General features: G+C 39.7%; 1 protein-coding gene across 5 annotated transcripts in view; it reads left to right on the forward strand.

The window, feature by feature from the left end:
- Positions 1–14,974, forward strand: part of DPP6 (dipeptidyl peptidase like 6) — a 565,289-nt gene that overhangs the window by 503,171 nt on the left and 47,144 nt on the right. For all 5 annotated transcript variants that reach the window (XM_074831423.1, XM_074831453.1, XM_074831444.1 and 2 more), the window contains exons 9-12: positions 1,817–1,971; positions 3,081–3,178; positions 8,054–8,177; positions 9,059–9,097. In XM_074831423.1, the coding sequence (XP_074687524.1) occupies positions 1,817–1,971; positions 3,081–3,178; positions 8,054–8,177; positions 9,059–9,097 (416 nt within the window). The remainder of the gene's footprint in view (positions 1–1,816; positions 1,972–3,080; positions 3,179–8,053; positions 8,178–9,058; positions 9,098–14,974) is intronic.

A 14,974-nucleotide genomic window follows, 5' to 3' on the forward strand; every position in this document is an offset into this window, starting at 1 on the left:
GCAACAACAGTAAAAGTCAAAAGCAGCATTTTTAAATGTGCACACAACAGGTGGGACAATGCAGCAAAGCAAATTTGCCAGAGATGTGCTTTCCCATGTAATATTTGCAACTTTCTAGACATCTTTCCGAAGCCTCACTTAGATGTTACTATGAAGTATTAATTTGTTATTTGTAGCAGGCATAACTATTGAGGGTGATTTTCCCTTGCACCCTTTCTAATGTTACCTTGAGTTGTATCTCATGCCATATCCAAGTCTGGAGTAACAAACGTGTTCATCTGATCTATGATGAATATAATTGTCTGTCTATTCTCCAATGATCACTCATCCAATATTTTTTTAAAACAATAAAACAGTCTCTGGTGAGTTTCTACTCTTCCGACCAGAGGGAAATTCTGGTTGGATCAAGGGGTCATTATAGGGTGGTGTACAAACATGGTGGGTCTGAACTCTGAAAATCTTCATTCATTTTTGCAATAACCAGTGATAACAGCAGACGCTCAGCTGCTTGGACTTGTTCAGCAGGACTTCAGTGTTGAAGGCTTGGGAACACTCTGCAGCCTCTTTAACTCTTATTCTCACATTAAAGTAATGGGACCTGTCTTCCTGCCCATCAATCTGTACAGCATATGCAAGTCCTTCTGCTATGGTTTAAATAGGAATGACTCATGATATTAAGCCTCTTAATGAAAATGGATTACATTATTGCCTTCCACAAAATGGGAGGTTTAAAAAGCCAAGTTAGTGTCTTCCAAATGTCGGTAACTGAAAACACTTTGGACAAAGAGTGAATTTTATAGCTTTTCTGGATATCTATAAGCTGAAGTCATCTTTGCAATGAAGAATATTAAATGATAAGGAAAAGTATTAGAAATTCAAAGGTCTTTGAATTTGTGCTTAACGAGAATTAGATTCTGCCAGTTTCGAAATAATTTCTTATGATGGCAATCTTGTTTTCTCCTTAAACACTTGAACTGTGACACGTTTGTATTGACATCTTTCTGAGTACCTTTTCAATAGCAACTACATTCTTCAAATCACCAGGAAATCTGGAATCCCCAAATTCAGTGGTAAAAAAGATCAGTCTTTGACCCTGGCTGTTTATGAAATACTGCTCTGCAAAAGTGATTAAAAACATGAAATAGGGATAAAAGTCAAGATCATATCCAGGCCACAGACTGTAAAACCTGATACCTTGTACAGTGTTACAAAGGTCCAGCACTGCCTAGCTTATAGAAAATTGCTATTTTTGTTTATTCCTAACTGACAACAGAGCTTAGGAAGGTTTAAATTGTAGCTGAAGCACTTGTATCTAGGTATAAATGCTGTTTGAATCCATTGATATGTGTCTAGTATGACTTTGTGAACTCTTTATGGAGGAGAACTAAACCTCAGTCATCACAGTGCTCCATTAGCCCTGAGGGAGCCTCAACTGTGTTACCCTCAGGCAGGTAGGAACCCAAGCTCTGCCAACATGTGCATCTGTATATGTTCACATATCCATGTACAGGACACATAGTAGGAGCAGCAGAGCCTTTTATGCTGTCATGAATATGTGTACTAATATGAATAATTTGATGTTTCTTGAGCAAGATAATTATGCTTAATAACCTATATATTCAGAGTAATTGTTATCAGTTGTGTTCATTTGTGTATATGGCATAATTTAATGAGCATTTTTAATTGATATTCCTGAGACATCTTCCCTGCGCTGTGATTAGACTGGGATTTTCATATCTAAGCTTCTTCATTTATTGATAACTAGTAATTTACGTCTAATAGCCCTTTTTTCTGTTCTCTCTTTTTTTTTAATTAGAGGAGATCTTGAAGACTCATATTGCTCATTGGTGGTCTCCTGATGGCACCAGGTTAGCATATGCAACAATTAATGCCTCCAGAGTCCCCACCATGGAGATCCCAGTATACACTGGCAGCCTTTACCCTACTGTTAAAACGTATCATTATCCAAAGGTAAGGACAAATAAAACAAACAGTCCTGTTATTCTATCCAAAAAAACCCATCTTTTTTTTCCAGTAGGCTCAGACAGGAGACTGTGTAATAGTGCACATTCATAAGCAATGAAAATAAAAAGATCTAAGGGAAGATCAGCTGTTCCCCAGTGAATGTGGTCTTCATTACACTTTAGTTGCATTTATAAAATTACAGTTTTCTGATTTGAGTATTAGTCATTCTAAATATAATTAAAATAAAATTCAAAAATTCTTTTTTTGTGCTTCCATGCTAGATAGGAGTCTGAGAGACTGGAAGCCAGCATTTCTGCATGTAGATAAATTTTATTTTATATAGAAGGAAAATGTAGTATTTGGGCTTCCTTAGAATATCCAAGATGACCTAATGTCAGAGGAGATGGTCTGGTTTTGAAGACACATAGTGCCTGAGCATTGCAAAGAACACAGTGAAAGGCAGAGAAGACTTAAGAGCCAATCTTTCCCTGATTGCAGAGGCCTGTACAGAAGTCCTGCAGTGGGTACACAGCACCAGCACAGCTCTCTAACGGTATTAATACACTGCTGCTGTTATTGCTGTAATTTTCTGCTATAAGACAGTACAGGAGTGTACTGTGCTGCAGTCATTTCTTCTGGGTGTCTGGTTTTATGCACTGATTACCTAAGACCTCGCATGTTGGTCCAAATTGAACCATAATTTAACAGGAGAGATATCCACATATATGCAGGTTTTGTGGAAAGTAACAATGATTCAGCAGGGGATGCCCTTTCCTACAATACAAAATGAATCAGTATTTTACTGTATCTACCATCATCCTGTTAAACAACCTTTTATCAAAAGATACTTAAAATAGCAATATTTCTAGCTGCCATGAAAAGTAGCGTTTTTTACCAAGGCTAGAGGTGTAACTACCCCTTGCAATGTGCCTATCAACCTTTCCACACTTCTGTGCCACATCACTACAGTCACAGTTTCCCTGTGAACTACCGCAGCAGTCCAGTCCGTAACCCCATACAATGGGAATGCATTTTATAATCCAGGGGGATGTAATAAACCAAAACCATTCTGTGTTGTATAAAATACAGTAATTTATTCTTATTTTAAAATCCAGGCTGGAATGGAAAATCCAACTATTTCTTTGCATGTGATTGGACTGAACGGACCTACCCATGACCTGGAAATGACTCCCCCAGATGATCAGAGAATGAGGTAGGTGCTTTCTCACCCTGGTATGCTGGACCCCAATTCTCATGGGATTTTAAATCAGACTCCGACTTTTTTCAAGATCATTTTAGAGTACCTTTCTCTGCCACTGTCAAAGAGTTTCATTCTGTGTAACTCTGCTTAAAATTTTTCAAATTATTTTTCTTCTTACATGTATTTTATAGAACATTATTAGTTTTTTACTTGAAATCGCTGTGACACAGACTGACTGCAGATTAGGGTTATTCTTAGAGAATTTGGCAGAATGTCTCCAAATCCATAAGAACACATTCATTTCATATGTAATCACAGGCACTGTAGAAGGGATATTGTCTGCAACCTGTATGAAAGACCGTGAAGCAGAAACAGGACAGCTCTATAACACAGCAAACATGAGCTCACAGCTTTGGGATGGGAACATAGAAGTGAAACCAAGCAGACATTCTGCAAATACATTGCCCAATCTTCATTAAAAATAATAAAGAAAGCTCTTTGCTGTTTTTAGGACAAGTGTATTTTAGAAGTTGGCCTGCAATTCAGCCAACTACTTAGACACCCACTTCTAATTAAGAAAGTGCTTAGGTCTGCATTCAGCAAGAGTTTAAAAGTTTGGCTTGGACTTCAGCATGTGGTCAAAGCTTGAGCTACATTTATGGGTCTGTCGACACTTGAAGGGAAGATCACGTTGTTCAGGAGAGAAGCAGCTTTAGGTAATGCATGGCACTCCCCCCTGCAAAAATCAGAATCCAAATCCAGATTTCTGTAACTTTGATTTAAACTTGAAATAGCTTTATAGAAGGCCGGGAGAAATCAGACTCTGCTTCTACATCTAAAGTATCCATAGTGACCCCTTCAAATGTAATGCTGCGAAATAATCCTTCCAGCACTTCACTTGTTCTTGTAGAAGCATCCAACCAGCATGCATGCTCACCTTTTTTTACTGATTGCTAAATTAGATTGCTGGATCTGTAATTCCAGTGCCAGTAAAGGTAGAGGTACAGCACAGAGCTAATGAAACAGGACAGCTTGGAGGGTAGGGGAGGGTGCAGGGGTGCTCTTCATTGTGCATGGTAAATATATAAGGCCTGTGGATAGAATGTGTAGTCATCTGATGAGAGGATACTAAACCAGTGGAATTATTTACGGTGGGAGTTGCCTTTCTTTGCTAGGAAAACTGGTGTCAACCTCAGAACACGTTTTCACAGAATAATTCTAAAATACTCCAAATCCATTTATGCAACAAAAGATGTATGACCTGTGACCAAACCGAAAGGGCATAACTGCACTTGTCTTTCAAAAAAACAACTTCAGAACTGTATACAGCAGGCAGCAGTTCAGGATCGTGGTATCCCCATCACAGTGTCCGATCACAGAACTGCGGCTCCTGGACAATATAATTTCTCTGTTGCTAGCATGCTCTGTAGACACAGAGACTCAAAAACATTTTAATTAGAGTAATAACTTCAGACTGCAGAATCCAAGTGTTGTTAATAGATTTGTCCTATGTGGTTATGGGTGACTGTAATTTATTTGGTTGCAATCAATATTGTAAAATGATGCAAAATATATCATAATTAATTAGTCTTTTTATATTTCATCAAAACCATGGCAATTTCCATCCCTAAGGCATGATATAAGCAGTGCTGCTAGAGCAATAGGGGTGCATTTTCATTATGCATATGTTTTCTGAAATGAGAGGATTAGTGTGATAATGTTTCATTAAAACAGACAAGAGGGATGTACCGTAGTTAGTTACAGAAGGGAGTTTCGAAGAAGCATGGGAAGCTGGTGATAAGGATCTTCAAGCAGAGCAGTCCTATCTGAAGCATTTCAATGTGCTCAATCTGTTCACGCAGATGATATATGGACAGAGCGGCACTTCTTTGTGTCTTTTTATCTGGAGCAAAGTGGTTTAGTACAATTAATAAAGCTGAGAATAAAGTGGAGATATGCCAGGGTCTTTTTTCTTTCAGAATTAAAGGAAGTCAGAAATTTTCCACAGAATTGGGATGTTTCTCAGTGAAAAAAAAAATAAATAAAAGCTGATGATGGGAAAACATTTTTTGGGGAAAATGTACAATTTTGATAATTTTTCCTTTTAAAAATCTGTTATTCTGAGCATTTTTGCCAGATTTTCTCCAGTGCCATGCTTTTTTGTGAGAAAAAGAAAGTGAAAGGAAGGAGTGGAAATTGCAGGGGGAAAAAAAAGTATTGTAACACTTAATACCTGACAGACATTTTTTATTTTGGTAAAAACCATTGGACCCCAAGAGTTACATCAGCAGGTGGTCAGAATTAGACCATGATTCAACTTATTTCTCATGTCATATTTGCATCCCAGGTGGCAAACTAAAGAAATATGTTATCTCCCCTCAGTGCAGAAATCATCACTGGCCTTTGCATGGGTCATAAACAAATAAATAATGGAGAAACTCAGACCACTGGAGTCTGGATCAGAGGCAGGAGCCAGCTGCGCCCCAGGGACCGCGGGCTGGGCTGCTGCCTGTCACTTGGCCACGTAATATATCATTGTCTGTTCTTTGTGGTGTTTATGGCTTTATTACTGTTGTCATAATTTAAGTATTCATATTTTAGATTCATACTTCCAGAAAGCAGCCAAGTAAAGTTAGGGTATGCATAAGGGCGATACACAATTACCAGTCTCAGATGATTACAAACCCAACCATCAACATCTTACTGGGATGGGGAAATACATTTGAAAGCTCAGCGTCACTGCACCCTTCCTGAAGGGACTCAGACAAGCTATTCCTTTCCATCGGGAGGATGTAACCTGCTCTGATGTGAATATCTACACACAAACTTGTTGGGCATCTGATTTAGATTTCACTCTATGGGAAGAAACAGGTTCTCCTTAAATCAGCTTTGTATAACATCTGGGACAGGTCGTGGGAAGAGAGCTTGGGAAGTGCACTGAACCCCTGTTTCTCTCTGCTGGCTGCTCAACCAGTGCAGCTGTTGGAGCTGCAGATGTTTAAAATTAACCGAGATGAATCATACCTTATTGTCTCATTTTCCTCTGCAAAATGGGAAGCATAAAACTTGGTTGTCCTACAGAAGAGATGTGAAGTGAAATAAATTAAAGACTCCACACTATGCTGAGACTAGAATAATAGCTATACAAGTATCTGCAGTTGTCTGCTGGCTGGGGTATCCATGGGCTTGATGGCTGGGAGAGGCTTCAGAGAGAAATTGAGATTCCATGTCCATCTCTGGGGTGACAGGGAAGATAATGTTTGACCTAAAATAGTAATTAAAAATTCCTGAAAAAGAACTGTGGCTCCTGTGTTCAAACAGTGAGAAGGATGTATAAATTGAATATATTACCTTCAAACTTTAAATTGGATTTACAGAAAAAAGGCTTCAAGCCACAATGTGTACTAAATTCACATTCCTTTTCTGGGGAGACTGAATCTGCTCAGTTAATTTTGGAGAGAAAGAAGAGATGGTTGTACAGTTTAATTTTGCTTTGTTGGTTTTTTCCTCTTAGGGCCAGTGATGTTGCTGATAAAGAGTAAAATTACGATTTTATTTCAGGCACTGAATTTTCAGACTGCTGTTTTCTCACCTGGAAGTAAGTTTCCCTCCAGTGCAGTGGATGCAGTCATTGACATCTTTTGTTATTTTTCCCCAGCCAAATTCAGGCACTAAATATTACTGAAAACTACAAAATCAATTTCCAACTTGTTATTTTGCTAGACAAACGGTCCTTTGTTGCTTTTGCCCTTTCTCTTTAGTATATGCAGGAGTGCTTGCCAGAACGCAGAGTACTCTCCAGTGACACAGCACATTAATTCCAATGAGAGCAACAATTTCTTATACATATTTTATAGCAAACAAATGAACTAATAAATTTTTTATAGACCGTATGCTGTGAAAAGTCATATTACAATTTAAGCATGTCTTTGGCCCACAGAGCCCAGAGTATATTATAACATCACCAGCTTTGTCAGCTCAGGGAGAGTTTTACCCTACAGATGGTAAGTGGTGAAGCCCTGAATTGCTGCAGAGGTGGCCATCTGTGAGTACCACTGCAGACTGGCTCCGAGAAGGTGACCATTGGTGTATTTATTTGTGACCCTGTATTTTCCAGCCCAGCCCAGCCTAGGTGGTTCCATTGCTCACTGTCGCACAGACCTTTTCCTATGTTTTCTTGGGCAAGATATTGATTACAGGAATGTGCAGCCCACACTGGTGATTTCCTCCAAGTACTATCACAACCTGAATATGTCCAGCAGTAGAGGATGGTACAGGGAGTCTGGAACAGTGGTTTTGCCAATGTAAACTGTCACATCTCTGCTGATGTCTTTATGAACCAGCTGCATCTGCTTTACAGAAACCCCATGTCTCTCTAAACTCTATCCTTCTTGCTATTTTCCTTTTAATGCATCATTTATGGATATTTTGGTGTGTAGTAGGCATATTTAGAGGCCATTAACTCTTCATAAGCATAAAGAATCCAACCATTGGCAGTGATGGGTCTGAGTCAGCCAGTTAGTGTGCTCAGAATGGAAATTGTTTGCAATTTCTTTTCCACCTGTGCATAAATTTGTAGCTCGAGGCATGTCAGTCCTTCTTGGAAGACTGAATAGCTTGAAAGATTCTTTATCTCTGCATTCGTCTCTTCTTTGAAAATGACTTTCAGAAGTGGCAGATAAAACACCTTCACAGCCCTAAAAATGTCATTTTTAGGGGTTGAAATCCATACATAAGGAAGCCTAGAGACATCAAGATGTAGCATTCTTAATAACCAGAGATCTCTCCTGGACCATTTGCCTGCAGCAGCCTCTGACTGCTCTGCCATGTGGCAATTCATGAGGATGTCAGTATTGTGATTTTTTTCATATATGTCTGTGTTTACAGGGACTACTACATAACCATGGTGAAATGGGCAACCAGCACCAAGGTGGCAGTGAACTGGCTGAACAGGGCCCAGAACGTGTCTATCCTGACGCTCTGCGACGCCACCACAGGAGTCTGCACAAAGGTAGGAGAGATGAGCCAAATGGTCATTCACCATCAATTTTCATAACCCATGTAAGGAGAAAGTATTTCAGTTATCTTGCCTGATGACAAGTCAGCTGGCACTCATTTCTTTAGGCAGACACAGAATATAAACAATGTTTGCAACAGTTACTTTTTTTTTTTTACACCTCCTAAAAAGACAGGGATGGTATGTCCCTGCACACACTGTGTGTGTACATGTGTGTGTGTAAGAGAGTGGTTACTTGTCCTGAAATAACTGTACACATGCGCAAGCACACACACATCAACAGTTTGTAACCTGAATATTTTTGCAACATTCCAGTTTAATGGCATTATATATATTTAATGGCATTAAAAATGGGTCATGCTCATCTACCCACAATTTCATTTTAGTTAATTACACCTTCTATAGACATACTAATATAAAGGGTGTATTGATGTAACCTCTGTAAGTATTAGCAGATACCATCTTTTAAATTGGCATAGGTGTTTGCACAGTAGAAGAGTATTCTGATATATCTATCTCTTGAAAAAATGAGGCAATACAGTGCATAGAGCACAGTGCAGAATCTTTTCTTAACGACTTTTATTTCAACCTTTATTTACTTCTTAACAATCTTTATTTCTTTGGAGAATAATATCTCTTGTGGATTTATGTGTTTTGTCTGTATGAGTAAAATGCTTTCTTGAATGAGTGCATGCTTATTCATCAGAGAGGAAAGCCAAGGAGAGCAGTCACTGGATTATACTCCTAAGCACATATTTAAGCAGTTCCTTTGTGCTTCTGCACAACTTTTCAGATTAAATCAAACTGCTTCCTGCACTGATAAGTAAATGTCATACACATGACGTATGGTATTTAATGATCTTGTTTTGTTTTAGAAACATGAAGATGAAAGCGAAGGCTGGCTGCACAGACAGGTAATAGTGATTTTCTCTTTGTGGTCAAGTTTTTGGTAGGTTTTTTCTTTCTTTTTCCCCCAAAGAGAAAAACTGATTTCCAGACCTGAGAAAGATACTTGGAAGATGGCATGGTTTGTGTTATAGAAAACAGTTTCACAGTAATATACAAGTTCTCATCTATTGAAGATGCCATCTTCTCTGGTAGGTCCCTCAGTTCATTGCCTGCAATTTACTTGGATTTAAAAGAGATGAAAATCCGATGCTGGTGGAAATTCACCCACTGACAGTATCTGTGTGAGACTTGTCAGCCTCAGAGGTAGTCCTTCACACCATATGTTGAGACTGATGATGATTTTAAGCAGTACGGTAGTTGTTTTCTGGTCTTCTAGACAGGAAAGAAGTCCACTGTTGAAAACAGAAGATCAAAGGTCATTTTATTAAGTGTGCCTATGTCCATTTAGAGACAGAATCATGCAGGTAGGACTTTTAAGTCATTTAAGCTCAATTTGACAAAATTATCTATGTTACTCTGCAGCTATTTGCACATGTAAGAAGGTGAAAAATAAAACAAAAGTGTTGATGGGGCAATTAAAACAATGAGAGCTTACATGGAGCACAGAATGGGGAGAAACTACCTTTTGCAGTTTAATACCCTGTTTTAACAGACAGCTGAGTCCCATAATTCTTCTGACACTGTAACTTGCACATAATACTATTACATTGTATCACTCTGTGCTCCCATCCCCCAAATGAAATAGAACAAAGATGAAAATAAATCCTGAAAAAAAAAAAAAAAAAAGAAAATAGGAAACAGTTTAAACCTCCAACAAATTTCAATTTATGGGATTTTTCTTTTTATATATGCTTTTTTTTTTTTTTGAAAAGGTTTTTTTTTTCAACATATGTCTATATAAAACCTCTAGATTTCCAGCACGTATATCTCTGGAAGATCATTTATAACACTTCCCCAGCAGTCAGTTTGTGAAGTGACCTCAGATTTGATTAAGCTGTTCTTTAGAGAGAAGCTGCTGATACCAATTCAGCCACGACAGTGAACTGTTTTTCATGGGATATGAGAATGCCAGACAGGGAGTAGCATGTCAGATAAAGATCTTGTACTATATTCTTCCAAGTCCAGATTTAAAGCATTTCATATTTTTGTCACAGCTTGTTCAGAGGATCCAAGAACCCGTAGAAACTGCAGTATATCAGTTCACAGCAAGAACAATGATCTCCTCTGTTCCAGTGGCTGTCCTACAGCAATGGGCTATGTCTGATCCAGATAAAAAATGATTTTACAGAGGAAATAGATTTTGTGCTCCAACCATTTCAAATAATCTTTTGCTGGTATACTCAGGTATAGAGTAAAAATGCTGCTGAAGTATTCTTTACATTCATAAGGGCAGCCTTGGCTTGAGTAGAAAACAAAAGCTTCAAAGACAAGCCAAGAGAAAATGAAATTGCTCATATTTTGTATCTAAAAAAAAGTACTTCACAGGATTCATTTCTTTCATAAATCCAAGGATAGTTTTAATCCTTTCACTGCTATTTACTGGGACCTCCATTAACGCAATAGACTAGACCTTGTGTTTTTACACTGCTGTGGTTCTTTAGTCATTTAGCTACTACATGGACAAGCATGGTGCTTTGTCCTGATCTATCATTCTCTAACAGGCCTGCTCCAGGGAAATATAGTTTGTTTTACTGCATCTCCAAACATCATATACTGAGTTTGAGGTTAGAGAAGGGTGTTCATTACAGCCAAATGAGTCAAACATCTCAGTACTAAACTAAGAGAGCATTTGCTATGGACTTTGGAGACACTTGATAGTATTCTTCAAAAGCTTTTGTAAGAGTCTGAAGAATTACAGAGCTCTTCTGCTCAAATTTCTGACAACAAAATTACTTAAAATTCTAGTTTTGATTGAATATGAAATTGCTAGGATAATTGTATTTTGTATATTTACCTTTTACTCTATGACACATTAATCTAGATAACTGGAAAGTTATTTTCATGGCATGTGTGTTGGACTGTGAGAACAATGTGAAAATGTTAAATGCTAGTGTGAGTCCCCTATCCTCTTTAAGGAGGAGATGAATTGCACATTAGGCAGCTACTGAAGGAGCTCAGAAGTGTGACTCAGCTCAGGATGAAGACTCCTTGGTTGAGACATTTTAATATAGGTATATTCATATGAGCCAGGTACCCAATTTCCCTCTGTAGACAGCCAGTATGGTGAGCAGTGTGGTCACACAGTCAATGGACCTTGAGCATAATTCAGCCCACTCTGAAGAAACACCCACTGCCTGGTTGGCCAACTTGTTCTTTATGCTCCGTTGGCCAAACCTCCTTCTGAGAAGTACCCCAAATTCAAATCAATAGGATGGAGGAATTGAACTGCTTGCCTCATTCTTTAGAATACTTCTTCAAAGTACTCCATACACCTGGTTTGAAAAGCATACAGGAGCTTTACCTTTTGCTTGGGAATTTAAGTGCATGTGGTCTTCCTGGAATAGGGGCAAACTTCACAGTAGATTGGGAGGCAGCAGGAGACAAGAAGAGAAAAGCATCAGTATCAGGTGATACTCACCAGGGACATGAGGGAGTCTCCAAGGATGACAGGGTTGACTTTTTTCATCTGTCTGAAATACTGGAAGTTCTGAGATAGGGCATACGACCCATGAATTCAAATTTTGTTGTTGTGGTAGTAGTAGTTTGGTAACTCAGTGACATTTAATAGTGTGTGTATGGAAGGTCATAGTAAATGATCTCATGTTCCCTTTTGGGCTTAAGTTCATGAATTAATTTTATTCAAGTCCAAAATATTTGGAGAGTATCTCTCCAACACATGCAAAAAGAAATACTGCTGTCACTGTCTGTGTAGCTGAAAAATAGGATAAATTACTCAAAGTATAATGAGAAATATACAGTATTTACACAGGTTTTGCTAGAAGGTATCTGTCACTCCTAGTCAGATGAAATGGCCAGTGTTTTCAAACCTTTTGCACAAATAAGAACAAGCACATGTTCACCAAAACTGACTAGGGACTTTGGAAGTTTTTACTGCTTTTATTTATATACTTGCTTGTGCACTTCTGAGCGTAAGAGCCAGACTGAACTTTACTCATACTTTTGCTTAAGTATACAAACTCTTCAAAACAGTAATTATAGCTGTAAACAATTTTGTTTCAATTTTTGTGAAGAAGCCATTTTCCAATAGCGCCAGTGATGGTCATATGCAGACAATGAGTCAGCAAGGGAGAAATAAGACAATTTCTGAGCACCTGCTGAAGAAAACTTTACTGGTATTTTAATTGGTTTATTTATTTAATTGTGAATGTGGCCTCAACAAATTTAATTATAAACCAGGGTTCAATTCCAACTCCACCAAAGGCTATAGGCTTTGACACTGTTGTTGGCAGGACCAGGAGATTACCACAAAATTGTTCAGAGACATAAAGCCTCCAAAACTGCCTGCATGGGCTGGCTGGCCTCCCCTGATAACAATTCCTTCGGGTTGCATTTTATTTCCAGTCCTATTTCCCTAGTGTTTCAGATCACCTCAGTCTGAAACTAAAGATATTTTCTCTGTCAAAAGGTTGAGATGTTGAAAACCTCACACCATTTTGCTTTTACAACTCGCTTGCCTTAATTCTGACAGCATGATAACCCAGTAATGATTCTTACACATAGGTGGTATGAAATGAGATTTTTAAAATAAAAACAGAGTTCAGAGAACCTTAGAAACAAAACTGACTTTTTCACCCTGTAAAGCCCTTTTGTCATGTGACAACCTGTAACTGACCTAATGTTACTCTAAAGACAAAGGATGTAGCAGAAATAGAACCCAGAGTCCCATAATTCAAACATCCAAATTCATCTGCCAGAGCTAACAAAGCAGCTTCTGGCTACAAACAGAGTCTTTGGTGCTTAAATGAAGAGTTCTGATTTCATCCATTGGAGGGGACTGATACCCAGAAGCATGGGCTCCTCTCCTCTCCATTTGATGAACCTTGGAGCAGGTACCCTGGCTTCAGAGATGGCCATTGGTGTTGTGCACCCAACCACATATGAGCAGGGGGACAGGGATGGAGGATGAAACTCAGCATTTCCCCAGGGGCTGAGTGTGGCAGGGGATGGAAGGAGATCTTCTTCCTGTGCCCCAAAGAGGAGGTGACTTCATTGTTGCAGTAAAGCCAATGCACATTTTTAACACTTTGTTAGATTTCAGTGAAGTGTTTACCAAACTGCAAAGGATTAAAAGGATTCATGTCACACTTACCTGTTTATCAGCACTATGGCCCTGTGACACTTAAAGTATCAGGACATTGCCCTGAAAGAATAATACCTACAGAGCAAAATCATTACTTCTGGGATATGGGCTGTCATGGTTTGAGCTCAGAGGGCAACTGAGCACCACACAGCTGCTCACACCCCACCCTTCCCCCCCAGCACTGGGAAGGAGAAAATAAAGCAAAAGGATTGGCAATCGAGATAAGGAGAGGGAGGGATGACTCACCCATTACAGTCACTGGCAAAAGACAGACTAGTTAGGGAAAGAAAAAAGAACATAAATTTAATACAGATACTAACAACAACAACACGTAACAGAGTAGGACCATGAGAAGCATTGCCACATCTTGAAAACACCTTCCCCCACCCTCCCTTCTCCCCAGACTCAGCTTTGCTCCCAATATCTCTACCTCATCTGTCCCAGTGGCACAGGGGACAGGGAATGGGGGGTGCAGTCATTCCTGCCACTTCTTCCACCTTGCGGGGGGGGGGAAACTTCTGACATTCTTGCCCTGCTTCAGTGTGGTGTCCCTCTCATGGGAGACAGTCCTCCACAAACTTTCTCTGACATGAGTGACTCCCTCAGGCTGCAGCATTTTACTAGCTGCTCTGGCATGGGTCACCCCCGCATGTTGCAGTCCTCCCAGTGCCAAACTACAACTTCTTCTCCCCACAGAGTCCTGGCCTCCTTCTGTCACCTGCTCCAGTGTGGGGCACTCTACAGGCTGCTGGTGGGCATCTGCTCCACTGGTGACCTCCATGGGTGGCAAGGGGAAGTGGCCCTGCCATCTCACCACAGGCTGCAGGGGGTCTCTGCTCCAGCGCACCTCCCTCTCTGCGTCTCCTTCTTTCCACTGACCTCAGTGTTCGTACAGATGTTCTCTTCACAACTCCAACTCCTCCTCCCAAGTTGCCCTTCTTAAATATGTTATCACAGAGGCGCAGCCACTGTCACTAATTGGCTCGGACTTGGCCAGAGGTGGGTCCGACTTGGAGCAAGGGGAGATTTGAGAGGCTTCTCACAGGGGCCACCACTGTAGCCCCCTTTCCTGCTACCAAAAACCCCCACCACTCACTCAAACCCAAGACATGGGCAAAGGTTGATCAGACAGAGAGGGCAGGAGACTGCTGAGAAAGGAAAAATGTATCAGAGAATCAACTGGAAAGGATTGAGTTATTCAGATTAATTGGTTTTAAAACTCGAGGATGAACCAGGAAGAATTGTCTTATGGAATTATAATTCTCAAGTCAGTAATAAAACCAAACTTCAAAGAATCTGCTTTCCCACCAATTTCTGTGAGGAAACACATGGAGTTCAGCCAAAAGCATGTGAAGCACTGTACTCTAGAAGAGCAGAAGGCAGGGAGTGTGTTGAACCATGGGAGCACAGACAGACCAGTTTGGAGCTGCAACCTGTGGTGCTGAAATATGATGAGTATTTGACCTATGTTAATGTGTGGGTGGTTTTGGTGGTGCTGTACTTATGGGTCCACATGGCTTTCTTGCACTCTGACTCACCATAAAGTGGGTAATTTCTCTTTCTAATGTTTGTCCCAGTGGATGTTTGATCATGGAAATCCTCAAGATCAGAGACACTTGTG

Source organism: Strix aluco, chromosome 1, assembly GCF_031877795.1.
Source record: "Strix aluco isolate bStrAlu1 chromosome 1, bStrAlu1.hap1, whole genome shotgun sequence".
Taxonomy (NCBI): domain Eukaryota; kingdom Metazoa; phylum Chordata; class Aves; order Strigiformes; family Strigidae; genus Strix; species Strix aluco.